Raw genomic sequence first — 27,074 nt, forward strand, 5'->3', positions numbered from 1 at the left:
CCGCACAGCAACGAAGACCCAGCGCATCCAAAAATGAATAAATAAAAATTATTTCTTAAAAAGCAGTACTATTTTCTTTTTAAAAGAAACTATTGGCTCTTGTTGAAACAGTCCTCTAGGATTTCAGAATGGGCTACTTGGTCTTGCTATGAGAACAACATCAATGCTGGATCATCTCATCCTTTCAGCCATTCATCCAGAAACCTTCATTAGGTACTTACTGTGTTGCAGGCTTTGTGCTAGACTCTAGAGGGAGAGTGATTAACCAGCCAAAACCAGTCTCTGGATACAGCGTGCATTGGCACAGAGCCTTCTGGACCTAAACCGTATCCCCGGAAATGGAAAATCTTAATGAACGTTATTTGCATGTATGTATTAGTGCATCAGAGGGTTTACCCTTGGAACAGATGGAAACCATTCTGAATTGTTCTGAATATGTTTATATTTAAATATGTCTCAGATAATAAAATAGAAAGAATGCTTCTTCTGGTGGGAGAGCAGGAACAAAGCCTTTCCAAAGCATTGCCCAGGGCACTGTGGATTTCAGGCAGGGCCTCTCTGGGGTTGCTTCATCATCGCTTCTTTTTTCCTAGCTGCCCGGGGCTGCACTTTCTTTGGTAAGACTCTGCCTCTATGCCCTGAGTTGGGAATTCTCCTCTTAGGGGCTGCTTGAGGGGTGCTTCTCTTGAGTTGGAAATTAACCTGGGGGAAAAAAAAAAAAAAGAAGCTAGGAGAGCACAGAAATCAGTTTTCCATTTCCTAGAACTGAAATTGGGGGAAGACCAGTTTGGATCCTGCTTTACCATGGTTCCAGGTCCTGAGGACAAGGAACTGAGGAGAATATCACAGCAACCACCCAGTGTGGGTGGTGTCATACAGGCTTGGCTCATATTTCCCCCAAAATGGCTCATCATAACGGATAATACATAGGGTATATCTGGATGAACTTAACGTACATTTATTTTATATGTAATAGCAAAAAATATCTACACTCAAGGCATGATTTTTTGCCAACACTGCTGTTCAAAACAAGAGTTAAGATTTCATGGTGCCACAGTCATCACCTTTAAGCTGACTACATGAGTCACAGGTACTGTGCTCAGGCAAGCCAAAGAATGCCTCAGACCTTCAGAGCTAAACCTTCCAAACCTAATTGTTTGGAAATAGAGGCAATACAGACTGTTCGTACGGATTCTTAAATTCTCAGTGTCCTCGTGCACTAATGCCTGTTTCCAGCAGTACACTGAAACCTTCCTTCTGGCCATGCACACGGAGGTGATAATGCTTCTGACTGACAAGTGTGGGATCTGTGGGCTGTGGGATCTGGGCCCTACAGCTCTGGCCCAGGAAGGGAAAGGCGAGGGTGTGGCGACGTGTTCTAACCACACTCCCTGGAGGCATCCTTGGCTCTCAGGCCCTGGGAACAGACTGAGCTGCTGAAGCCAGCTGGGAGTTGGAAAACATGTGACAGACAGACCTCTTCATGGGGTTATTTCCTGCCCCTTTGGGAAAAAACCCACAGCCAGCTAGTTTTCCCAAAGCCGGAGAAATCAGAGCCAATTGTAGTGTATCAGTACTATCTCTTATATATAGTGTCAATATAAGGATCAAGGAAAGGAAAATAGGGGGAGAGAGAGAGAGAGAGAGACAACAAATGAGGCAAGGACAGAGGAAATGAAAGGCGAGGGACATCTGGACGGCAGCGAGGGAAGCCACAGGGAAAACACTGGACTCCTGGAGATACTTGAAAGAGTTTTAATTGTAGCACAAAAACCCTCTAGCAAATGATCTTTTTTTCTTTTCTTTCAACCACGTAGATCTCTGCTTTAGAATGGGAAAGAGACTCAACTGGGATCAGTAAGTGGATTCTTAGTTGTGACTGTACCTGAGAAATGTATCCAAAAGATAAATTTTTTCCCCTCTTAGTTATACGTGATACCATGATGGGTTATATCAATTCATTTAAAGGTTATATGAGAATGGAGGTAAGATCTTTTGAAGCCTAATTTGTTACTCAAGAGGATTTGTCCTTGTTTGAATTTGCAATTGAATAAACTTACACATAGTGCAAGACTTCTGTAAGCAGCTGCCTAACAGTCATTTGATTTTAGGGTAGATGAGGAGCAGGGGGATAACAAGGACAAAGGGAGAGGGTGCACTGGTTGGGAAATTGGGAGCAGGTTAACAGCCTGCCAGGGAAGAGCTACTCTCTGCTTCGCGCATCTGCAAGTAGAAGTCGTTTATATCCTGCAGAAGAAGGGAGTGGCGGGACTAGGACAGGGGAAAGCTTGAGCTGTCTAGAAATTTCAAAGGAATTTTCAAAGTCTTTAAAGAGCTCTTTACTGTGACTCCTGTGTTAAAAAAAGAGGTTATGAACACAGGTGCTGAGCTCAGTACAAGGCCATGTAAGAGACTGGCTGAGAAAGCTGCCTTGAAAGTCCTGCAGAGGGACTTACTCACTTACTCACTTACTCACCATGGGGTACTGGGGAAGTTACTCCTGTTCTTTGAGCTTCAGGTTCCTCAGCCACAAATGGGATTATATACAGGGTTGTTATGAAGGTTAAATGAGATGATTCTGGAAAGCTCTCAGGTAACGTCTGACACACAATAGCTATTCAAAGAATTGTACCTATAACTATTTGAAAAGGCAAGATATTTGACTGCATTGAGTTAACACGGAAAGGGCAGAAAGGTCTGCTAAGTTCTCAGGATGTATAGAGAAGGAATAGGACAGAGTGAGGGGCCCAAGGGACGGCCTGACACGAGGGAAAGGTCCATAGATGCTCATTAACCAGGATGGCCTCATTACCTTTCCTTTGAGAGACCTGAGGATTAGTGTCCATGATCTTTGAGTTTCTTTGGCTCTGAGATCCCAATCCAAAATGACTAAAGATAAAAAGGCCCAGGCTATAGATCAAAAAAGTTTTTCACTTCTCATCCTGTCTGAAAGCCTTTTGCAGAGTTGAATATTGAAAAGCACGGAGGTGAGTGGAAAGCAACCCTGTCTGGGCACATGGGCACCAGAAGGGGGCAGAGTGCCATCTGGTGGTGGTCCTTACTGATGACGGCGAAGACTGTAAGCCTGGGTATCTGGACAAGGTCTCTGGGATTTGTTGAGCACTTTCTACGTGTAAGTCATTGTACTAAATGTTTTATGTGCACCTTCTCATTCCAACCTCTTGTGAAAGAGGCCTTATTATCACCATTTATTTAACAGAGGAAGAAACTGACGATGAGAGCAATCAGGTAATTTGTCCAAGGTCTGCAGACAAGTGAGCTGGATTTAGAATCTGGCAGTGTTTTAATCACAATGCTACGTTAAAGAGAAGGAAAAGGAAAAACCAAAAGAAATGGGGAAGGATGTAACACAAGAATGACAGAAGAAAAATTAGCACAAGGGAGCACTAATTTTGTTTTTCTTAGGTGGCGAAAGACTGAAGCTCGGCAGAGGTTAGAACTATACAATTGATTATTTGTAACTCTGCGTATGTGATCTTTACAGTGCTCTGTACAGGTCAGCCTAACTTACCAGCTTGGGTTCCGCAGGACCCACGGTCACACTCACGGTCTCTGGGTCGAACCCAGGTGCTGTAGCGGTGACAGTGTAGGTGCCTGGAAGCAGCAGCCGGAAGTAATCGCCATGGGACCCTTAAGAGTTACAAGGATACAACTCAGTCTGTTGATGAGAAATCTGCCCCAGATGAGGCTTTGATATGAAAAACAATCTGAGGGGTTTAGCTGACCACAAGCTTAATTTATTTTTATTTTTATTTTTACTGTGTTTTACTTTACAATACTGTATTGGTTTTGCCATACATTGACATGAATCCACCACGGGTGTAAATGCGTTCCCAAACATGAACCCCCCCCCTCCCTCCTCCCTCCCCATAACATCTCTCTGGGTCATCCCCGTGCACCAGCCCCAAGCATGCTGTATCCTGCATCGGACATAAACTGGCGATTCGTTTCTTACATGATAGTATACATGTTTCAATGCCATTCTCCCAAATCATCCCTTAATTTTTTTAAACAGCATGATGAAACTGGTAAAGATCTAAAACAATCATAGGCTGTCATAACATTTTAAGATCATGGGCCTCAGCTCCTGGGAAGTAGAATTTTCACTGTGCTCTGCACTGAGAGTACTATGTTTAATTTTAGATCCTGCATGCATTTTAAAACAAACTCATGTCCGCTGAAGGGTCACTAAGAGAAAGGTTGAAAGATTTATGAATGTTTTTCCTGGTAAAGAGATGACAGGAGATCTTTGTTTCAACATCTGAAAAGTTATTGTGAAGAAACGATGTCTACATAAAGAAATAAGAATGAGGAAAGAAGTAAAAATTCAACAACATATGAGTTACCAAAAAAGGAATGAACTGCCTTTTGAAAGTGAGCAGAGACTGAATGGAATGAGGGGCTCTAGAAAAGCTATACAGTTGTGCAGTGTGCAACCTGTATCAGTGGACATGATTCAAACAACCCGATGTCAGTGGTGTTGTATAAGTGTAAATTTTTTTTTTAATTGGAGAATAATTGCTTTACAATGTTTTGGTTGTCTCTGCCATACATCAACACGAATCAATAATAATTATAAATATATATAATATATATATCCCTTCCCACTTGAGCCTTCCTCTCTTGTATATAATTTTGTATTGAGTGGGAGGGCTGGACTAAATGACCTAAATATCTGATTTTGAGAATCTTATTTCTAATATTTCTTCCATCACCATCACAAGGGGAAAGTAAAACTGAAAAGAAAGCCTGTTTCTCAAGACAGGGATGTAGTATTTTTGCTAATGACTTTATATTTCTTTAGAATAAATTATGACTGTGCCTTTAAAATTCTTTTTATTGTAACAGCAATAAAGAACTGACATAATAAATGCAATTAACAATGAGAGATAATAAATAATGAAGAAGTCTCTGCTACTTATAATGTCTATAATTTACTTTAAAATTCCTTAGTCAAAGCAGTGAGTTATAATGCATACATTGGATACATTGTTATACCCTGGGGACTGTCATTTTCTTTTAATTAGAGGCTCCAACTAGGAGTGGTTAGCTACCACTGTACCAGAAAGGCCTAATTCCAGATGCAGCTATTACAATGGCTTCAGCTATCTTTATCTTTTAGCAATACTAGATGCCTTGCTAAGTAGCATAATGAACATTAGCAATGAGCTCTTCCAGTAGTGAAATGAGTAATTTATCAATTTAGTATCCTGTGTGTTAGAAGTGAGTTCTTATTGCTGAAATTCGTGGTGTTCAACATATGTTGATTGACTAGAATGAGACATTTCCCACCCTTGCATGAATAGGATATAAGAATCTAGCAAGCCCTGAAGCTCTTAGGGGTGTCAGAGCGTGGTTCCCTAAACAGTCCTGGGTCCAGTAACTGGACTGGAAGAATCTGGTGTCTGATGCTTGACTATGAGTCTACAGAATTCTGCCTTTAGAATGTTGTTGCCTTTGCCTTGAATGAACTGTTCATGGAAGAGGTGTCGGGAGCACCTTAAAGAATGTAAGCTATCTCCTTAAAATTGAGATTTCATGCAGTTTAAACAGATTGAGCTGTAAGATGCCTGCTTGGTAAAGCTAGCATGGTGAAATGTGGCTGAGCCATGCTGGTGTCAAGGTTGGGGGAGGCAGGCAAATCTCACCTGCCCCTAGCCATTGGGAGCTACTACTCTACATGAAAATCCAACCAAACAACACCAAACCCCTGAGAGTTGGGCCTGACCAAACTGGGCTAGGGCAGTTTGTAATACCCTTGTGCCATGAGATAGTCTGTACCATTCTAGAAGGTTTCAAGTTGGTTCCAAGAAGACCTGCTCCCACCATCAATCTTGCCCTCCGGGAGCCTACTATGGGATACATCTTACCAACTATTTCCTAAACAGAGCTGTAGCGAAATGCCTGGCTTGGGGTCAAGACTAAACATCAGTTTTACAGTCCTTTTCTTTTCTATCCCATTTCACATCAGTATGAGAGCTATTAATAACCTCAATCCCAGAAAACACTCCTCACAAAGTATGAGGCAGTGACTCCTGAATGCTGAGAGAGATGTTCACATTTGCATCTTCCTGGCCCTTGTCTCTTAATTCCTATCCTCAATCCTGTTATCCTTCCTTCCTCCAACCCCTCCTACCTCCAGTGTCCTTGACGTCCCTGCTGGTCTCACTGGCTTACAAACTGGCTTCCTGACTATGCTGAAGACAGTGAAGCAGTAAAGGCTCCCTTCTCATAAAAGCAGTGGCCACCTACCCGAAGTGACATCATGATTAATCCCACCGACAGAAATGACAGCATCTGCAAGATTATTGTAATTCTCATCCCTCACCATTCCCTTGATGCCCTGGTGGACCTGTAGGAAAGTTTATAGTGTATAGTTATGTTCACAAAACATTTGTGCCACGTTTGAGAGTCCTCACAGCCCTTCCCCATGTGCTACTGCACTTGATATTCACAAAGATGATGGTAACAGATTCTTGATTGGTCTTTCTGTTCTCACCACAATCCCCGGTAATCTCAAAACAGTAGTCAGAGTGATCCTGTTAAAATCTAAGTCAAATCGTGTCACTCATCTCCTTTCTATATCGATGAATTTGACTACTCTTCATATCTCGTATAAATAAAATTGCTGTTTTTTGTGACTTGCTTATTTCACCTAGCATAATGTCCTCTAGGTTCACCCCCATTGTAGCACATGGCAGAATTTCCTTCTCTCTTAAGGTTGTACGTCCACTGTATCTCTGTCACATTTTGTTTGTCCCTTCATCCACCAGTGGACACTTGGGTTGCTCTCACCTTTTGGCTACTGTGAACAATGCTGCTCTGAATACAGGTATACAAATAACTCTTTGAGATCCTGCTTTTAGTTCTTCTGGATATATACCCTGATTGGTTTTGCAGGATCATATGGCGGCTCTGTTTTCACTTTTTTTTTTTCAGGAACCACCACATTGTTTTTTCATAGTGGCTACACCATTTTACATTCCCACCAACACTCACCAGTGTTCTAATTTCTTCACAACACTTGCTATTTTATAGCAGCCATCCTAATGAGTGTGAGGTGGTACTTCATTGTGGCTTTGATTTACATTTCTCCAGCGATTCTGAGCATCATTTCATCTGCTTACTGTTGGCCTTGCATTTGCTACTATGACTTCATCAGGGAGCCCCCTTTCCCCGTTTACTCCCTTACCTCCTGTAAGTCTGTTTAAATGTTACTTTCTCTGTAAGGCCTTCTTCATAGCATTTTGCATTTAACATGTTACAAATTATTTTATTTACTGTCTGTCTCTCCTTACTGGAATATGAGCTGCATACATGCAGACATATATATTTGTTTACTCTTAATCCTCAGCACAGAGTACAGTCTCTGACAAATAGCTGTGCTCAACAAAGTGGAATGAATTAATTTCACTGGTAGAAAAGCTGAGATCTATTGTATTGAGTCAGAGCAAAAGTCAGACCTGAGTCATACAAAATACCTTGCCTACCATCAGAAAACACTTCCCTTTCTGTAACCAGGATACTTAAAATACAGAATTTACCTGTTCCAAGAATTGGATTAGGGCTTCCCTATTACCCAGCCACTCGCGTTGTAATTCCTCTTGCAGTGGGAACTTGTCACAACTAAGTTCCAGCGTGATCTCAAAGCAGTTGGTATGGAGATAATTAAAGTCTTGCATTCCTAGGGGAAAGAGAGCAGTGGCAGGATTGTATAATCAAGTTCCCCACTCAACACTCAATTTCTCCACACTCTCGTCCCCATCACCTGCTGTTCTACCTCTTCATCTCCATTATTTTTCTCCTCTATAAACCCTTTCCCCAGTTCTCAAATTCACATGTCCATCTATCTTTCCAGTTTTCTCCCTTCATAAATGCCCACTGTGTGGTCTCCATTCCCTACTTCTTCCATTTCATGACTTAAATTCACTTCTTGTCTCATCATACCAAGGTTTGCTTATTACTCATGCCTTCATATCAGACAATTACTGCTCTCAGGGGACAGATTCTTCTCTTGGACTGTGATATTCTTCAGATCTGGGAGGTCGGAGATGAGATGGTTATCTTGCTTTCACACCCTTTCTCCTACCTGAGAACACAGCACCAACTTGGAAATAGTTATCCTAGAAAAACAGACTCCAGAGAAAGCAGAAGGCAGATATAGTTTTTCTTCATCAAATGCTTGCCTATTTCTATCCTGCATATTATTCAACTGAATCAATCACTTTTGAATATATTTCTGATTATTAGAATGGTATTTATCTCACAAACTTATTGGGATTAAAAATTATTCATCTAATCAACTTTTTACCTGCTCTCTAAGCTGATGAGTGCAAACAGCTTTTATTAAAGAATGGAGAAAGTTGGAGAACAACTCTAGCCTGTTACATTGATTCTCTCCCTGAATCAGAATTACCTAGAAGGCTGTGACTTTCGGCCAAATACAAATTGCTGGGCCTCAGCCCCAGAGTTTCTGACTCAGTATGTATCCAGTACTTGCTTTTTTTTTTCAGCAAGTTCTCAGGTGATGCTGATGATGCTGGTCTAGAAACCTCACTATCATTTTGATATAAACTTCATGATCTTGGAATTAAACCCATTTAATTAGGGGTAATGTCTAAATGATTAATGATTTAGTGGAGGCATGGGTTATGCTATCCCAGAAAATGGGAAGGGAAAGGGAAGAACAAGTATTTGAAAAAGTATACTTTATATTTTACATTTGGGAGGGGGTACTTATTGCTTTGGGGCTTCCTGGTGGCAATAGTGGTTAAGAACCCACCTGCCAATGCAGGAGACTTAAGAGACGTGGGTTTAATCCCTGGGTAGGGAAGATCCCCTGGAGAAGGAAATGACAACCCATTCCAGTATTCTTGCCTGGAGAATCCCATGGACAGAGGAGCCTGGTGGGCTACTGTTCATGGGGTCGCACAGACTTGGCCACGACTGAATCGACTTAGCACACAAGCACTTATTGCTTTGACCCTGATTCTGGGAAAGACTGAATGCAAAAGGTGAAGGGAGCTGCAAAGGGGATGAGAGAGTTAAACAGAATCACCAACACAATGGACACGAATTTGAGCAAACTCTAAGAGGTGGTGGAAAAGAGAGGAGCCTGGCATGCTGCAGTTCGTGGAGTCTCAAAGAGTTGGACATAACTTAGTGACTGAACAACAACTTACTGCTTTCCTAATGTAAACCAAATAAAGTAAAGTTCAATCTTCTTGCTTTGGGTTCAAGTGAGTTTTTGGCCACAAGAAGTCTGTCATCTTCCTAGTACATGATGACTTGCTACCGTTCCTCCTTCCCAGTCCCCATAGGACAAGCCATCAGCTCAGCCCTCACCAGCGAGTTTCTACTACCTGGGCTCTGACCGGTCAGGTGTGAGAGGATGGGAGAAGAGAGCTGCTGCAACATCATTCCTAAGAGAACCTGGTTTCCTACTTCAGCTCTTACCTATCCTTAGGTTCTTTATCTACTGGAGGTTTGTAAACAGAGGTTACATCTTGACCTCAGTGATGGGAAAAGCCCAAAGAATAGAGAAAAGAGCCTCTTGCTAGAGATGTCTGCCATGTTATCAGTGGCCAATGTCCATGGCAAATCCCTGCTGATGGGAGATGGACAGGCAGGGTACAAAGAATACATATCAGAGGAATGGTCTGTCTAGCCTGGCATCTCTCCTCATCTTTGCTATATGAGGCATACCTCATGCCACTTAAGAAAAAGCTTCATATTTATAAAGCAGGCATTTCCAAATACTCTATGTGCATTATTTTATTTAAGACTTACATAAAAATCCTAATGCAAGTAGTGTTATTCTTAAAGTACAAATGAGGAAACTGAAGCACAGAGAAGTTAGGTAATTAGCCTGAAGCCACATAACTAGTGAATGGTCAAGCTGGGTTTCAACCCAATGTAACCTTAGAGACCACACTCTTAACCACTTGACTACATTCCTATGATCTAATCCACTACGTGAACCATCAGTTCTAAAGGACCACACAGTGTTCCAACCTCCATTTTAAAGAATTACAAGATGATGTTAAATGCCAACTTAAGGCTTCTCATTTTTCAGATCTCTACTTGAATGCAAAATAGCATTCCTGTCATATCTCTGACAGGATGCAAAAATCAATTGACAATTTAAAAGGAGAAATGAGTCCCAGTCTCCTTCAGCTTACAGCACTCTTGCGCCCAGCATTCTTCTTACCCTTGCTGAGGGAATACCAGGAAGCCCCATTGGTGATGCCGTCTGGGAAGTAATCCCCACAGTTCCAACCTTGGTGCATCCATCCATGTGCATAGGAGTAGACCTTCGCCAGCTACAGGTAAAGTGGGCGAGAAATGACCTTGAGTGTCCCCAACTCATATGGCAATGCTCATACTCAGAAGCAGAGTGAAGCCAAGAACCCCACTAGGTAGAAACAACTGATTATTTCCTTTTGTGAAAGAAAATACCAGGAGAAATGGAGAGGTGGTATGTGCATGTGTGTGGAATGGACTAGAGTTAGGAGATCTATCTGCTGCTGTTCCCACTACACTGGGCCTAAATTTCTTCAAGTGCAAAATGAGGGGCGGCATTCAATCATGTACAAGCACTTTTCCAAGTGTACCTCAGTTTCCACCTGAGTTTTGCAAGAGAGAATCAAGAAGCAAGTAAGACAGGTCTTCATCACAAAAGGAATTATGTATTGGGAGTGAGAGATGTGTGTTAAAGGGACAGGGATATATTCAAAATCTCTATCCTTTTCTTTCATTACTATTTTATAACAATGCACAAAATGAAATTACTAGAGAAGAAAATACAATAATATATTTGCTTTGCAAAGCAACAACTGGTGTTATTCTCTATGTAATTCATTAACTGTTGAATTAATGTTATTATAGGAGAATTCCCTGGAGTCCAGTGGTTAGGACTTGGTGCTTTCAATGTGGGGACCCAGGTTCAATCCTCAGCCAGGGAACTAAGATCCCACAAGTCATGAGACTCAGCCAGAAAAAAAAAAACTGAAATACTAATAATGTTATTATTTTATTGAAAGAAAGTGAAAGTGAAGTCGCTCAGTCGATCCAACTCTTTGCGACCGCATGGACTGCAGCCCACCAGGCTTCTCCATCCATGGAATTTTCCAGGCATGAGTACTGGAGTAGGTTGCCATTTCCTTCTCCAGGGGATCTTCCTGACCCAGGGATTGAACCCAGGTCTCCCGCATTGCAGGCAGACACTTTACCATCTGAGCCACCAGGGAATTCCAATTATTGTATTAATTATATATTATTAAGAATATTAACTATAAAATAGCTAATTTGTTAATTTTATTCTATTGCTGTTTCGAACTATTATATAAGCCTTTTTCCTATGCATGGTATATTTTACATTTATACAGACATATTACTATAAAACTGTAAATTAGAGCCCCCAAAATTCACATTTAATGCTCTAGCTTACCACCAGCACTATCAGGCTTTCAGTATATTTCTTCCTTATCACTAACAAGTATTTTTTTACATTGTGGTAACTGTACTATAAAGCTTTCCTATTTATTTACTCTTTCATAAATGTATGGTTTATCACTCAAAACAAAATGTAATATACTAGATTGTAAGCTCCTAATGAGCAGGAGGTATTTTCAATCATTTTCAGTTGACTCATTCCTAATAGGGTCCTGTGTTAACTGATCTGACCTCTGTCATTCTCCTGAACCCCACTTTCCTCTTCCTGGACAGATGGCCGTTCTGCATACCTTCTGGAAAAGCTTGTCATCGGGTGTGGGGGTATTGGCGGTGCGGCGGAAACCTCGGACCCGGTGCTCAAGGGACTTGTCATATGGATAATTGGCCACCACTGCCCCTCCGTGGAGATTGGCTGAAAGGACAAAGTTGAAGGAGCGGATCCACTGTATCACAGCCTGGGTCTCGGGTTCTACCTGAGGAGAGATGAGAGCTTGGTGGTGAAGCTACAACTAAAGCCAAATGGCTGTTCACATGAGTTTGTCAGGAAGTGGCCTGAGAGGATGGCATGTCTGACAGGAAGTGACCTGACAGAATGGAATGTCTGACAGGAAGTGGCCTGAAAGGATGGCATGTCTGACAGGAAGTGGCCTGAGAGGATGGCATGTCTGACAGGAAGTGGCCTGAAAGGATGGCATGTCTGACAGGAAGTGGCCTGACAGAATGGAATGTCTGACAGGAAGTGGCCTGAGAGGATGGCATGCCTGAATAAAGCAAAGAGAGTTCTACCAGATACAAGAAGTGCAGACAGGGAAATTTTGATCTTTTGCTTGACAGTGTAACAAATTAGGTGAATGGAACACTTTCAAAATGAAATCTCATGTGAAATCCCACTATTCAAAATAGGTAAAAAGACGTCATGTAGGGCAGTGAAACTATTGTGCATGATGCAAAATGGGAGATAAATGTCATGATACATTTGTGAAAACTCACAGAATATACAACATGAAGAGTGAACCCTAATGGAAACTATGGATTTGGGGGTAATGATGACAAGTCAATGTAGGTTCATCATTGCAATAAATGTACCACTCTGGTGGGAGATGTTGATAATGGGAAGCAGGGAATATGTGGTAACATTCTATATTTTCCATTCAATTTTGCTGTGAACCTAAAATTCCTTAAAAAAATAAAGCCTCTTAAATAAAAAAGGGGGAGAAAGGGAGAAAAAGAGCAATTTGAAGAGGAGTGGCCCAGGGTTTCTGAGCTCAGAATTCCAGTTTGGCCTCTCTTGTGTAACAAAGAAAGTGTTCTTCAACTCATCCACTTTTCCAGTAGCTTCTGCAGCTGCAGAAATTTGGAGTTTAATAAATATATCTGAAAATTACAGGTTTACAACAATGAATTTCAATCTCTTCCTACTCCCAATACATCTGCTGTAATGTTGACATGTAGAATGTTCTCCTGTCAGTTCAGTTCAGTTCAGTTGCTCAGTCATGTCCGACTCTTTGCGATCCCATGGACTCCAGCGTACCAGTCCACCCTGTTCATTGCCAACTCCCAGAGTTTACTCAAACTCATGCCCATTGAGTCAGTGATGCCATCCAACCATCTCATCCTCTGTCGTCCCCTTCTCCTCCCCACCCTCAATCTTTCCCAGCATCAGGGTCTTATCAAATGAGTCAGCTCTTTGCATCAGGTGGCCAAAGTATTGAAGTTTCAGCTTCAACATCAGCCCTTCCAATTAACACTTAGGACTGATCTCCTTTAGGATGGTCTGGTTGGATCTCCTTGCAGTTCAAGGGACTCTCAAGTCTTCTCCAGCACTGCAGTTTGAAAGTATCAATTCTTTGGTGCTCAGCTTTCTTTATAGTCCAACTCTTACATCCATACATGACTACTGGAAAAACCACAGGTTTCACTAGATGGACCTTTGTTGACAAAGTAATATCTCTGCTTTTCAATATGCTGTCTAGGTTGTTCATAACTTTTCTTCCAAGGAGTAAGCATCTTTTAATTTCATGGCTGCAATCACCATTTGCAGTGATTTTGGAGCCCTGAAAAATAAAGTCTGCCACTGTTTCCACTGTTTCCCCACCTATTCACCATGAAGTGATGGGACTGGATGCCATGATCTGTGTTTTCTGAATGCTGAGCTTTAAGCCAACTTTTTCCCTCTCCTCTTTCACTTTCACCAAGAGGCTCTTTAGTTCTTCTTCACTTTTCTGCCATAAGGGTGGTGTCATCTGCATATCTGAGGTTATGGATATTTCTCCCAGCAATCTTGATTCCAGCTTGTGCTTCTTCCAGCCCAGCGTTTCTCATGATGTACTCTGCATGTAAGTTAAATAAGCATGGTGACAATATGTAGCCTTGACGTACTCCTTTTCCTGTTTGGAACCAGTCTGTTGTTCCCTGTCCAGTTCTAACTGTTGCTTCCTGACCTGCATACAGATTTCTCAAGAGGCAGGTCAGGTGTTCTGGTATCCCCATCTCTTTCAGAATTTTCCACAGTTAATTGTGATCCACACAGTCAAAGTCTTTGGCATAGTCAATAAAGAAGAAATAGATGTTTTTCTGGAACTCTCTTGCTTTCTCGATGATCCAACAGATGTTGGCAATTTGCTCTCTGGTTCCTCTGCCTTTTGTAAAACCAGCTTGAACATCTGAAAGTTCACAGTTCACGTGTTGTTGAAGCCTGGTTGCTATCTGTGTGAGTTTAAGTTATTTTTTCTATAAGTGATATCTATAAAATGGGGATGGATAACACTGCTTGATGCATTTACCACAGTTTTATGATGATACGCTAGCTGAGAAAGAGTTCTCTAAGACTGTAAAGTGCTGTGTGTGCAACAGTATGATACCAGTTTTACCTCCTTCACCACTAACATCAAACATCTTGTGAATCCTAATGGAAACTATGGGGCTCTATGCTCAGGGAGGCAAGAAATACAAAGAGGCATACGATATGGTCAGCACTGCTCTGAATAGATTAGCACAGAATTGGGTTGTTGCTTCATTCTTGTTTGTTTAGTTGATGTGAAGATCGAGAGAAGAAATCCCAGATGCTGATTTACCTGCTTCTGCACGCAAATTTCATCTCATACCTGACTTTTCCAGTTGTCTGGAAGGGGCAAGTGGTGGTTGGGGCCTCCATTCTTCTCATTGTAGTAGATGTAGGTATTGAGATCAGGGAAGTTACGGTTCAGGTCCACTCCATTTGCATTGTTCCTGCCAACCAGATACCCAGAGATGTCCCGTTCCTAGTAGGAAAAGGAAGAAATGAAAGATGAAAGTTTAGGAAGAACACTGTATGGTTTGTTTTTTTTTTTAACTCATTAGTTCAATCTATGAAATAATGTAACATTTTATTCTTTAACTTATCCAAAGTCCCAGTGGCATGATTCATGTTGACCATGTGCTCGAGGTAGAGATCCCAGGAGAAGCTCGAACAAAAGAAGGGTGTTTCAGGATAATGGGAACCCATATTTTTTTTAAAAAATGTTTATGTCTATTTAATCAGAATGATAAAGGTATATGTGAAAAGAAAATATAATTTTTTCAGTTGCATATGTATTTTTTCAGATTATTTTCCATTATAGCTTATTATAAGATATTGACCATAACTACCTGTTCTATTCAGTAAATCCTCATTGCTTATCTATTTTATGTATTATGTTTGTATCTGTTAATGCCATGCTCCTAATTTATCCCTCCACCCTCTCTTTCCCCTGTGGTAACTATAAGTTTGTTTTCTCTGAGTCTGTTTCTATTTTGTATACAGATTCACTTGTATTATTTTTTAGATTCCACATATATAATAATATAATAAGTGATATAACTTATAACTTGTAATATTTGCCTTTCTCTGGCCACCTCATGCGAAGAGTTGACTCACTGGAAAAGACTTTGATGCTGGGAGGGGTTGGGGGGAGGAGGAGAAGGGGACAACAGAGGATGAGATGGCTGGATGGCATCACTGACTCGATGGACGTGAATCTGAGTGAACTCTGGGAGTTGGTGATGGACAGGGAGGCCTGGTGTGCTGCAATTCATGGGGTCGCAAAGAGTCGGACACGACTGAGCGACTGAACTGAACTGAACTGAACTTACTTCAGATGGTGACTGCAGCCATGAGATTAAAAGACGCTTACTTCTTGGAAGAAAAGTTATGACCAACCTAGATAGCATATTCAAAAGCAGAGACATTACTTTGCCAACTAACGTCCGTCTAGTCAAGGCTATGGTTTTTCCTGTGGTCATGTATGGATGTGAGAGTTGGACTGTGAAGAAAGCTGAGTGCCGAAGAATTGATGCTTTTGAACTGTGGTGTTGGAGAAGACTCTTGAGAGTCCCTTGGACTGCAAGGAGATCCAACCAGTCCATTCTAAAGGAGATCAGCCCTGGGATTTCTTTGGAAGGAATGATGCTAAAGCTGAAACTCCAGTACTTTGGCCATCTCATGCGAAGAGTTGACTCATTGGAAAAGACTCTGATGCTGGGAGGGATTGGGGACAGGAGGAGAAGGGGACGACAGAGGATGAGATGGCTGGATGGCATCACGGACTTGATGGACGTGAGTCTGAGTGAACTCCGGGAGTTGGTGATGGACAGGGAGGCCTGGCGTGCTGCGATTCATGGGGTCACAAAGAGTCGGACATGACTGAGCAACTGAACTGAACTGAACTTCACTTAGTACGGTAATTTCTAGGCCAGTCCATGTTGTTGCAAATGACAGTACTTCATTCTTTTTATGGCTGAGTAGTATTCCATTGGATATTTATACTACTTCTTAAACTAATCATCTGTTGATGGGCATTTTGGCTGTTTCTATGTCTTAGCTATTGTAAATACTGCTGCTATGAAAACTGGGGTGCATGTATCTTTTCAAATTAGAGCTTTCATCTTTTCCAGATATATGCCCAGGAATGGGATTGCTGGAGCATAAAGTAGCTCTGTTTTTAGGTGTTTTTTTTTTTTTAATTTATTATTTTTTTAAATTTTACTTTACAATACTATATTGGTTTTGCCATACATTGAGAACCTCTATACTGTTTTCCATAGTGACTGCACCAATTTACATTCTCATCAATCGTGTAGGAGGGTGGGAACTCCTATTTTTTATTTCTGCATTTATTTTTTGGCTAGGTCTTCGTTGCTGTGAGGGCTTTTCTCTAGTTGCAAAGGCCAGGGGCTACCCTTTGTTGCAGTGTGCTGGCTTCGCATTGCAGTGGCTTCTCTTGTTGTGGAGCACAGGCTCTAGGGCACACAGGTTTCAGTAGTGGCAGCACGTAGGCTCAGTAGTTGCAGCTCCCAGGCTCTAGAGCATAGGCTCAACAGTTGAGGCACACAGGCTCAGTTGGTCTGCGGCATGTGGGATCTTCCCGGACCAGGGATCAAACAAATTTCTTCCCGGACCTGTGTTTCCTGCACTGGCAGGCAGATTCTTTACCAATGAGCCACCAGGGAAGCACCTCTTATTTTTAAAAAGTTTCATGAGATATAGCTTATATGCCACAACATTCACCCATTTTAAGTGTATAACTTGATGAATTTTAGTATGCTTACAGAATTGTGCAACCATTACCACAATTTTGGAATATTTCTGTCACCCTGAAAAGAAATCTCATGCCCATTTACAATGACTATTTGGTTTTACTCCAGTTGTAGGTAATCACTTTCAATATTTATGGATTTGCCTTTGCCAGACATTTCAATAAGTGGGATCATATATTGTATGATTGGGTTTTTTCACTGGGAAAATGTTTTTGAGGTTCTTCCATTTCATAGCATGTATCAGTACTTCATTCCCTTTTATTTCTGAATAATTGCATTATATGGATTTATCACATTTTGTTTACCCATTCACCAGTTAATAGACTATATTTGTTTCCTGGGTCTGCTGTAACAAATGACCACAAACTAGGTGGGTTATAAAAGGAGAAATGTATTCTTTCACAGTTCTAGAGGTTAGATGTCTGAAATCAAGATGTTAGTAGGGTTATGCTCCTAAAGTCTGTAGAGGAAGGTACTTCTTCGTCTCTTCTAGCTTCTGGTGGTTGCTGGCAGTCCTTGGCATTCCTTGGTTTGTAGAGACTTCAGTCCAATTTCCACTTCAATCTTCAATACGGCCTTCTCCCTCATATATCTGTGTCTCTGAGTGCAAATTGCTTTCTTCTTATAAGGACACCAGTTATATTTGACTTAGGTCCCCTAATCCAGTATGATTTCACTTTAGCTTGATGACATATGCAAAGACCCTATCTCCAAATAAGGTCATGCTCATAGGTGCCAGGTAGACATGAATTGGTGTGTGCGGGGGATACTATTAAACCCAGTACATGGGCATTTGGTTTGTTTCCACTTTTTGGCTATTGTGGATAATGCTTCCATGAACATTTATGTACAAGTCTGAGCATGGACATATGTTTTCATTTCTAATACCTAGAGTAGAATTTCTGGATCATAAAGTAAATTCATATTTAACTTTTTCAGAAATTGCTAAACTGGTTTTCCAAAGTGGAAACTATCCTCCCCCTTTATTTATTTATTTTACTTAGGAACGTTGATTATCTTTCTTCTGAGCAATATCAGCTTCTTGGACCCTTTAATCTCTCTGCTCACACTTCACATTTCATCATTTATTTGGTCACATATTCATTCTTTCAGTCATCCATTTAATCAATCCACATCTATTTATCTCTATTAAAGCCCTCTGCAACACTCTAGGGAAAGAAACAATGTGGCATTATACTAGCTTTCCAGGAATTCATGGTATATATGGAGAAATAGATATTAATATAAGCAATAAATATATAAAGTAGTAGGACAGAGATAAGCTCACAGGCTCTTGCAAAACTGAAATTCTATTTGATGTTCTGTTTGGCATTGGAGAAGGGGAATAGTGTCCACTGGAGCCCTTTGGGACTGAGAGGGGAGAGCCTAAATTGGTGGCCATTCCTGGAAATAGGGTAAATGAATGAACAATAGAAGGCTGAAAACTCACAGATGTACTACTACTCTTGATTCCTCTAAGAACTCTTTATTATTCTCAGATTTATCTATTCTTCACGGCGTCATGCTCATATTTTACTCTTAGGTCTCACTGAAAACATTTTTTTGACATTCTACAGCAATTCTGTTCCAGTAGAAAATATTTATATGATTTTTCTATGTGGAGTTTGATTTTTCACTTCTATGAGATCTATGAAATACTGATTTTTGTTATGCTTCCAGATGTTTCCATTGCTTTCTCATTCATATCAACGTAACTCATAACTGTTCATGTTAATAGTTATGCTAACTTACCTATCAGTTGACTTACTACTCACACACGTCAGTAGTTAGGCTGACAGTCAAGACTTCCCTTAACAGAAAGTTCCCACTCACAGGGTTCGCTTATTAGCTTCCTATTACTACTGTAAAAAATTACCACAACCCTAGGGCTTAAACTTGCACAAACTTATGATCTTATAGTTTTGGAGGTCAGCAGAATGAAACAGGTCTCACAAGACCAAAATCAAGATATTATCAGGGTTATGTTCTTTCTGAAGTCTCTAATCCCTTAGAACATCTTCAAATCTCTGTTTGACTGTGATCTCCTGCCTCTCTCGCCCACATTTAAAGAACCTGCACAATTGGTTACACTGCTGCTGCTGCTGCTGCTGCTAAGTCACTTCAGTCGTGTCCAACCCTGTGCGACCCCATAGACGGAAGCCCACCAGGCTCCTCCGTCCCTAGGATTCTCCAGGCAAGAACACTGGAGTGGATTGCCATTTCCTTCTCCAAAGCAGGAAAGTGAATAGTGAAAGTGAAGTGGCTCAGTTGTGCCCAACTCGTAGCGACCCCATGGACCGCAGCCCACCAGGCTCCTCCATCCATGGGATTTTCCAGGCAAGAGTACTGGAGTGGGTTGCCATTGCCTTCTCTGTTGGTTACACTGCTGCTGCTGCTGCTGCTGCTAAGTCACTTCAGTCGTGTCTGACTCCATGCGACATCATAGACAGCAGCCCACCAGGCTCCTCCATCCATGGGATTTTCCAGGCAAGAGTACTGGAGTGGATTGCCATTGCCTTCTCAGTTGGTTACACTGGGCCCATCCAAATAATCTAGGATATTTTAAGGTCAGATGATTAATAACCTTTTTATTCCCTTTGCCATGTAATATAACACATTCACAGGTTCCAAGGATTAGGACTTGAACGTCTTTGAGAGGTAAAGCCACATTATTCTACATTCCCTACAGGTGGCTTTAAATTTAGATGGCCAGGCAGGTCTTCCCTGTATAGCAACACAGATAGGTTGGCAGGTAGCTCTGGGAGTTGGAGAACATGATGGGTTCTCTTTTGGGTTCAGGTTCAAGATCTGCTCCCTTTGAACAAGTACACAGTAGATGAACAGAGGTGACTAGCTCCTCAGAGATAGATAGCTCTAGGATCTAGTGGGCTGGCAGGGGCTTTACCAACTCCCCCACCCTAGCCCCAGCCCCAGCCCATCACACAAAAGATGTGGGCAGGTCTGATGTGCTTCTCCTTGTCTTCCTACTGTTGTACAAGAAAGGGCTACTAGGAAGAAAGCAGCCAGGCTGGGCTCTCCCCAACACCACCCTCAAATTGTCCTGCTTTTTTGGAAACTTAAGTCTTCAGGCACAGTAGTGTCCACCTCTCTGATATCCAGAGGGGAGATGACATTTTTTTTGTTATGCTTTGTTGTTCTGATTTTTTCATTTGTTGAGTCATGTCAGCAGGAGGTTGTAAGATTATAAGGGTGAAATTTGGGTTTAGTTCAATATTTGGCTGCGTTCCCCTCCCTGCTGCTATTCACCTGTCGGCCCTGTCCTCAAGTAGGTTAAACCAGGATGGGTCATTAAAGAAGAGATGCCAAGTGGTTCCACTTGTACAGGACAGAGCAGTCAGATTCATGCAGTCAGAGAGTAGAAGGTGGTTGTCAGGGCCTGGGAGGAGGGGGAAATGGGAAATTACTAATGAAGGGTCATAATTTTTTTTGTTGAGTGATAGATAAGTTCTGGAGATCAGGTATACAACATTTTACCTATAATCAGCAATACTGTATTATACACTTAAGACTTTGTTAAGGGGGTAGATTTCACCTTGAACAGTCCTTGTCAGAATAAAACAAAATTTGTAAAAAAGTAAAGTGGTGAAGTCTAGTCTTAAAAACATTTCAAGACTACCCCCAAACAAACATATTTTTAAATGAAAAAAAAAACCTCTTTAATTTATACCTCCTACCAAAAACCCGCAAACAAAACAGGTTTAAATATAGCTTTTAAAGGAACATATTCTAATTCAGTAGATTTGGGGGTGGGGGCAGGACCTGGGAATCATATTTTGAATATCTTTATCCTCAATTCTGATGCACAGCCACAAAAGAATCACTGATTTAAAGTTAGGCATAATGATAGTTTGAATTTATGTTAGGAAATAAAGCCCATAAACATCTGTTTTCATCTGTCCCCTGGCCAATGTGACCCTAAAATAAAGAATTCAAAGGCTCAGTACTATACTAATAGAGGAAAAAGCCATACAGAAATGTAAATAAATGCAAAGAATTTATTAATTATTATCATTATTTATTTATATAAATTATATACTTATTATTTATAATTTATTATTTTTATTATTTTTAAAATGTGAAGAACTAACCTGCCACACCCACAATTGTGGAGAACATTTTCTTCTCTCCCTTCAAATACAAATTGAAATGTAGTGTGGGAGGGAGAAGAATACTTAGTAGTTGAAGCCTAAAGTTCCGGGAAGGAGGGCTGTTTTGCAATATCCTTTCGTACCTCTTTAGTATTTTCCAGTTGACAAAGTGTTGTCACTGATATTGCTTCACTGATCCTCGTAATGAAACAGAGCTCAGCTGGAAAGGCAGAGAGGGAATCCAGGCTCAGAGCAAAGCCGCATTCATTGCCTAGGGTGCTACAGGGCTGAACCTGTCTTCAAACTTCATTCTATTTCTCCAGCTTTTTCTCTGTCATACCATGGCATTTACAGTGGGCAGAGACGATACCTGCTCCCCCAGCTTTTCCTTACACCCTTAAGATGGCCCTGCTCTGTGCAGGGCCTCCCCCTGGAGGTCGGTACCTGGGCAGCAGCGGCCACCTCGTAGCCGTCAGGGTTCATGGACGGCATGATGTGGATGCGCGTGTCCTCCACCAGCCGGACGATACGCTGGTTCCTGTTGCGGAACTCCTCACACAGGAACTCCGACAGCTGCAGCAGCAGCTCACGGCCGAGCACCTCATTGCCGTGCATATTCCCCACGTACTTGACTTCCGGTTCCACTGCAAGTGAGAGAAATACACGCAGGAAGAAGATGGGAAAAGCTAGTAAGTGCTGCTGATTCCTAGCAGTGCCAAGGGACACTTTCCTTCTTTTTCAGTAATGAATAAAAGAAAACCTCTTGCTTTTGTTAGGTCTTTTCCAACAACCCCTGAGCCCTCTTTGAATAAACTGTAACTACAAATGCTACAACAAGTCATGCCAGGAATAATAATGTCTACTATTTGTTAAAACTCTACTGTGCACTAGGCATTTATGTTATTGCTAATCTTCACAGAAAATCTGTAAAGTCGGCATTATTACCTTCAGGATGAGGGTATGGCATATGGAAGAGGTTAAGTAACTTGTCTGAGATCACCTGGCTGATTAACAATGGAGGTCAAAGCCCAGAGGTAGCTTAATGCTTCTCAGAGACAAACTTTTTCAGGATAAGGATGGTGCTTTCCCAAGATCTGCTAGCCTAGACTCCTCTAAGTTATAGCATAACAGTTCCTAATTGTATCAGTTAAAAATATAATTTTCCTGGTACTCAGGAAACTAAAATCTCCCCTACACATCTGAGAATGCTGTGTCTTGAGGCACAGAATAGGAAGGAGTCTATGTTTGTCTCATTCCTTAGTCTTTTCGTTGGCTATGTTAACTGTGCAACTGAAGTAAGAATTGAGGTCATTAAAAGAGCCTCTGCTGCTGCTGCTGCTGCTAAGTCGCCTCAGTTGTGTCCAACTCTGTGCGACCCCATAGACAGCAGCCCACCAGGCTCCCCAATCCCTGGGATTCTCCTGGAGTGGGTTGCCATTTCCTTCCCCAATGCATGAAAGTGAAAAGTGAAAGGGAAGTCGCTCAGTTGTGTCTGACTCTTCGTGACCCCATGGACTGCAGCCTACCAGGCTCGTCCGTCCATGGGATTTTCCAGGCAAGAGTACTGGGGTGGGGTGCCATTGCCTTCTCCAAAAGAGCCTCTAGAATCACTTAAGGAAAATCATTCTTACCCCACTTTTAAAAGGAAGGAAGGAGAAAAGCTCTAGCCAAGTGATTTCCCTTCCACCTAACGCTTTCCTGCCTCCATTCCTTTTCTGATTCTGTGCCTCTTCATCTCCACATTTCCACGTCCTCCTCACCGTCCTTCTAGGCTCAAATGCTCCTTATTCCATGAAACCAACTTCGATTCTCCTTGCTGGGAGTGAATTCACTATTAAACTTCTCTATTATTATACTTACCACTTTCTACTCTGAACTTCTACTTTAATTTTGCACACATCCTATTTTCTTTACTGGACCTGGCCCTTGCATTTTAAACTTTCTTTAGGACACAATCCATTGCTATTTATCTTAGCAAAGCTACAGCAGTCTTTCCCAAAGGAATGTCTATAACTCCTAAGGATTGTGTAGTGGATTTTCTATCACGCGCATTCTTTAATCTTAGTATATTTCCTTGCTCTTATCATGTCTTTCCTACTTTTCTTGGTGTTAGAAAGTGAAAGGTGCTCAGTCATGTCCAACTCTTTGCGACCCCATGGACTATAGAATCCATGGAATTCTCTAGGCCAGAATACTGGAATGGGTAGCCTTTCCCTTCTCCAGGGGATCTTCCCAACCCAGGGATGGAACCCAGGTCTCCTGCAATGCAGGCGGATTCTTTACCAGCTGAAACACAAGGGAGGCCTTTCTTGGTGTTATCGCTTATTTTAGGAAAGGATGGTGATAGCAGATGGCAGGTAGTATTTTTCAATATCCTTGTTCATTAAAATAAAACTTGGAAAATCTATTTTAGTCCCCTCCAATCTTATTTATTTAAAAAGTATTATATATATATATGTGTGTGTGTGTGTGTATATATATATATATAAAATACATATATATTTTTATCTTCTGTGAAATCCAAAAGTTTGGGAACCACTGCCCTGTAGAACCTAGCATAGTGCCCTGCTGTGAGTAGGTGCTCAATATAAAATTTTTTTGTCTCTACTTTCCATATATCCAGAATGCAGCCATTTCTCCTAACAGCCCCTGCCATAATTTTGTTACAAGCCCTGACATCTGCATACCTGAATTATTACAATAAATATCCTACTTGAACTCCCTGTATCAGCCTAGCCATGCAACTCTATTCTCCTGAGTCAGTGATTGGCAACATTTCCCTGTAAAGGACCAGACAGGAAATCCTCTGGGCTTCCAGGGCTATAGTGTGTGCACTGCAGCTACTCAATGCTTCCAGTAAAAGCGGACATAGACAATACAGAAACAGATGAGTATGACTGCATTTCAGTGAAATTTTATTTACCAAAACAGGTAGCTGGCCCTCAGGACTCTAGTTTGCCGACCCTTGTTCTGAGTGATCTTTCAAAATTTTTAGTCAGGTCATCTCTCTCCTCTGCTTAAAACTCTCCAAAGGCTTCTCACTTCACTCAGAGCAAAAGGCAAAATTTTTGAACAGGCCTGTAAGGCCTCACATGATCTCCTCCTGCCCCCTGAGCCCTGACAACTCTGCACTGACTTGCTTTCCCATGGTTCTCTCTGCTGGGGCCACAGGGGCCTCCTTGCTGTTCCTCACACATGCCAAGCACACTCCTGCTCCTGCCTCTGTGCAGCAGTTTCATTCCCAATATCAGTATGGCACCTCCATCATGTGCTCAAAAATCACCTCAAAGGAAAAGCTTTTCCTAAAAAGCAACACCCCTGCTCTACTCAATCCATAATCCTCCATGACTCTCCATCTCTCCTTCCTGGTTTCTTTTTCTCAACAGCACTTATTTCAGCTGATATAATTATATTTATTTAGTTACCTATTTATTGCCAGTCTTATCCCACTAGAATTAAGACCCTGGGAGCAGAGTCTTCGTTTTATTCTCTGTGCTATATTCAGAGTCTACCAAAATGCTTGTACTGAGTAGGTAATCAGTAATAATTGTGGATTAATTAAGGAATGGATGAAAGGAATGAATGGATGGACAGCTAACAGGGCATCAGAGAAAAGAGGGATCAGTGAGATAGAATAGTATAAAAAGCTTCAGGAAAGGCTTTGAATGCTAGAAATAGGGGGCCTTAAGAAAGGGGCACAGAATGAAGGGCTAAGCCTACAATGCCCATTAGCATCCACAAGCTTCCTAAATAAACATGCAACCTGAGTAAAAGAAGCGTGCTTGCTATTCGAGTGCGTCTTCAAAGCAAGGCCCTGGTCATCAGCTAATCACGAAGCCTTCCTTGAGCCAGGCTCCCCACCCCTCACACGCCTCCCCCCACTGACCACATAATATTCTGAAGCTGTCATGGATTGTAAGATTGCCACCCAGTGGGTGCTGAGTGCCACCCACGGGGGTAAGATTGCCATTGAAAGTTTTTAAGCAAGGGAGTGAGGTGATTATGTCAATAATTTGGCCATCTGGCATCTGTGTCTTAAATGCAGGGTTTAGAGAGTGGTGGCTGTTAGGAGTTAGGAGAACAGTTGGGAGCCCAGTGCAACCAGTTAGGCAGGTTGTGATGTAAAATGGGCTAAGCTGAGGGGTATGGAAGTAGAGAGGAAAAGAGACTTGAAGTTAACAGTTTGAAAGAGGAAATGGTGTATCTGCATGTTACAGTTGCTGATAGGTAAAGCAGCAAAAGCACTGAGAAATTAGAGACAACTTAGATGCCTATCAATAAATGAACTGTTAAGTATAACCATACAACCATGGAATATTATGCAGCTGAAAATGATAACGCAGATCTACATTTCCAGACATGTATGCTATTCATCAAAGACTAGGAGATGAGAAAAGCAGATATAGTATGATTCCATCTTCATTTTAAAAATGCAAAGAAGAAAGTCTGCAAGGAGATACAACAATATGTTAACGATGGTCATCTCTGTGTGGTGAGATTATGGATAAGGGTTTTTCCTTATCTAATTTTTATTTTAATCCAAACATGGATTGCTTTTATAATAGTAACAAATAATAAATAATGCAATAAATAAAATGAATAACCCAGACCTCAGATTTTCTCCAGGATCCCAGACTCTGATTACACGGTCATTCCACAAAGAGCTATCCCTAAACTCTTCTAAGTTTCCCGGCAGAACCAGAAGAGCTAATTGTTTCTGCAGAGGCATTGGATAGGGAAAGGCAGGACAGAAATAGCAAGCAAGGAAAAAGGGAGGGAAGGGGAGTGCAGGAGGGATGGGAAGGGAGCAGGGAAGAAGACTCACTCTTTTACCATTAAGGTCTTGAACAAACAGAACCCAAACAGGAGCAGCGGACAGGAGCTTGAACTGGGGTTGCAGCTCTCCAGAGGCTGGGCCAGCTTGAGGGCTAAGTAAGGAAATACTTAGCACAGGCTGGGGAAGTGGTGATACTTCACAGGTATCCCAGAAACCAACCCAGTTACTGGATTTGGAAGGCAAGGGTCCTGCCGCCACACACTTTAAGACACACGCTCAGGGCTTACAGGGTTCGTGGATTCCGGGGTAGTCGCTGAATTCCAGCACGTAGAGGTGTCTCCCTTTCACACTGCGCCCAATGCTGTAAACCCGAGTGATGTGGGGACACTCATTGTGCACCTTGTACAGCATCCGCACGAGGTCATCATAGCGGTGGTGGCGAAAGGTCACTGGGGCAACCAACTTGAAGAGAAGGAGGTGGAGGAAGATTGAGACCAGGTCTGACATCTTGCTGGGCTTTTTCAGAGACTAAAATAGGCCCTGCTTCTCCCAGTAACCAGTCAAAATCCAAGGGCCAATAACCAGCTCTTCTTGTTTCCCGCTAGTAAACACCAGTGTGACAGCACCTGGGAAGAAAGTTCAGAATTGTCTGGCCAAAGCCAGAAATGATTTTTGTAGCTCTGGAATAGGCACTCATCTCCCCTCCCCCCATTTCTCTGCCTCTCCTAATCCATGAAAACCTTTTGAAAGGTTTTTGCAGTTTCCCAGATTGGGTAGTTTCACTGATTCTAGTTTACTGATTAACTGGATTGTAAATAGGCTTCAGTAAATAGCTGCTTATAACCCTTTGATTCCCAGAGAATTTTGAGAAGCTTGGCCTGTCCTTCTTCCCTATATTACAATGTAGGGAAGGGTATTAAAATAGAACGCTTATCCTTTTGATCCATTCTACATCCTATCTTTCTGAAGCACAGCTGTGTCTTGTCCCTTTCTCCTTCAAAAATCTTTCAACAAATACCAATGAGAAAATGAAAAAGTGAGCCACATTTTGGGAGAAAACAGTTGCCAATCATGTATCTGACAATATATCCAGAATAAATCAAGAATTCTTACAACCCAGTAATAAAACTAACCCAATTTAAAAGTGGGCAAAAGATCTA

General features: G+C 41.7%; 1 protein-coding gene across 1 annotated transcript; it reads right to left on the reverse strand.

Annotated features, from left to right (window-relative positions):
* Positions 1-420: 420 nt before the first annotated feature.
* Positions 421-26,535, reverse strand: CPN1 (carboxypeptidase N subunit 1). The gene is made up of 9 exons (XM_040254209.1): positions 26,202-26,535; positions 21,582-21,781; positions 14,580-14,735; positions 11,766-11,948; positions 10,232-10,343; positions 7,566-7,705; positions 6,274-6,373; positions 3,533-3,651; positions 421-702 (listed from the first exon to the last, which is right to left on the reverse strand). The coding sequence occupies exons 1-9, from the start codon at positions 26,419-26,421 to the stop codon at positions 544-546; spliced, it is 1,389 nt and encodes a 462-aa protein (XP_040110143.1). The 5' UTR covers positions 26,422-26,535; the 3' UTR covers positions 421-543.
* Between the last annotated feature and the right edge of the window lie 539 nt (positions 26,536-27,074).

The sequence above is a fragment of the Oryx dammah genome, unplaced genomic scaffold (assembly GCF_014754425.2).
Source record: "Oryx dammah isolate SB20612 unplaced genomic scaffold, SCBI_Odam_1.1 HiC_scaffold_14, whole genome shotgun sequence".
Lineage (NCBI taxonomy): Eukaryota > Metazoa > Chordata > Mammalia > Artiodactyla > Bovidae > Oryx > Oryx dammah.

Coding starts and splice junctions, on each gene's coding strand:
- CPN1 (XM_040254209.1), bottom strand. CDS start 26,421: ATGTCAGACCTGGTCTCAATCTTCCTCCACCTCCTTCTCTTCAAGTTG. Junction 11,949..14,579: donor CAGACAACTGGAAAAGTCAG/GTATGAGATGAA, acceptor ATCTCTCCTCAG/GTAGAACCCGAGACCCAGGC. Junction 703..3,532: donor GTCCTGCGGAACCCAAGCTG/GTAAGTTAGGCT, acceptor TTTTTCCCCCAG/GTTAATTTCCAACTCAAGAG.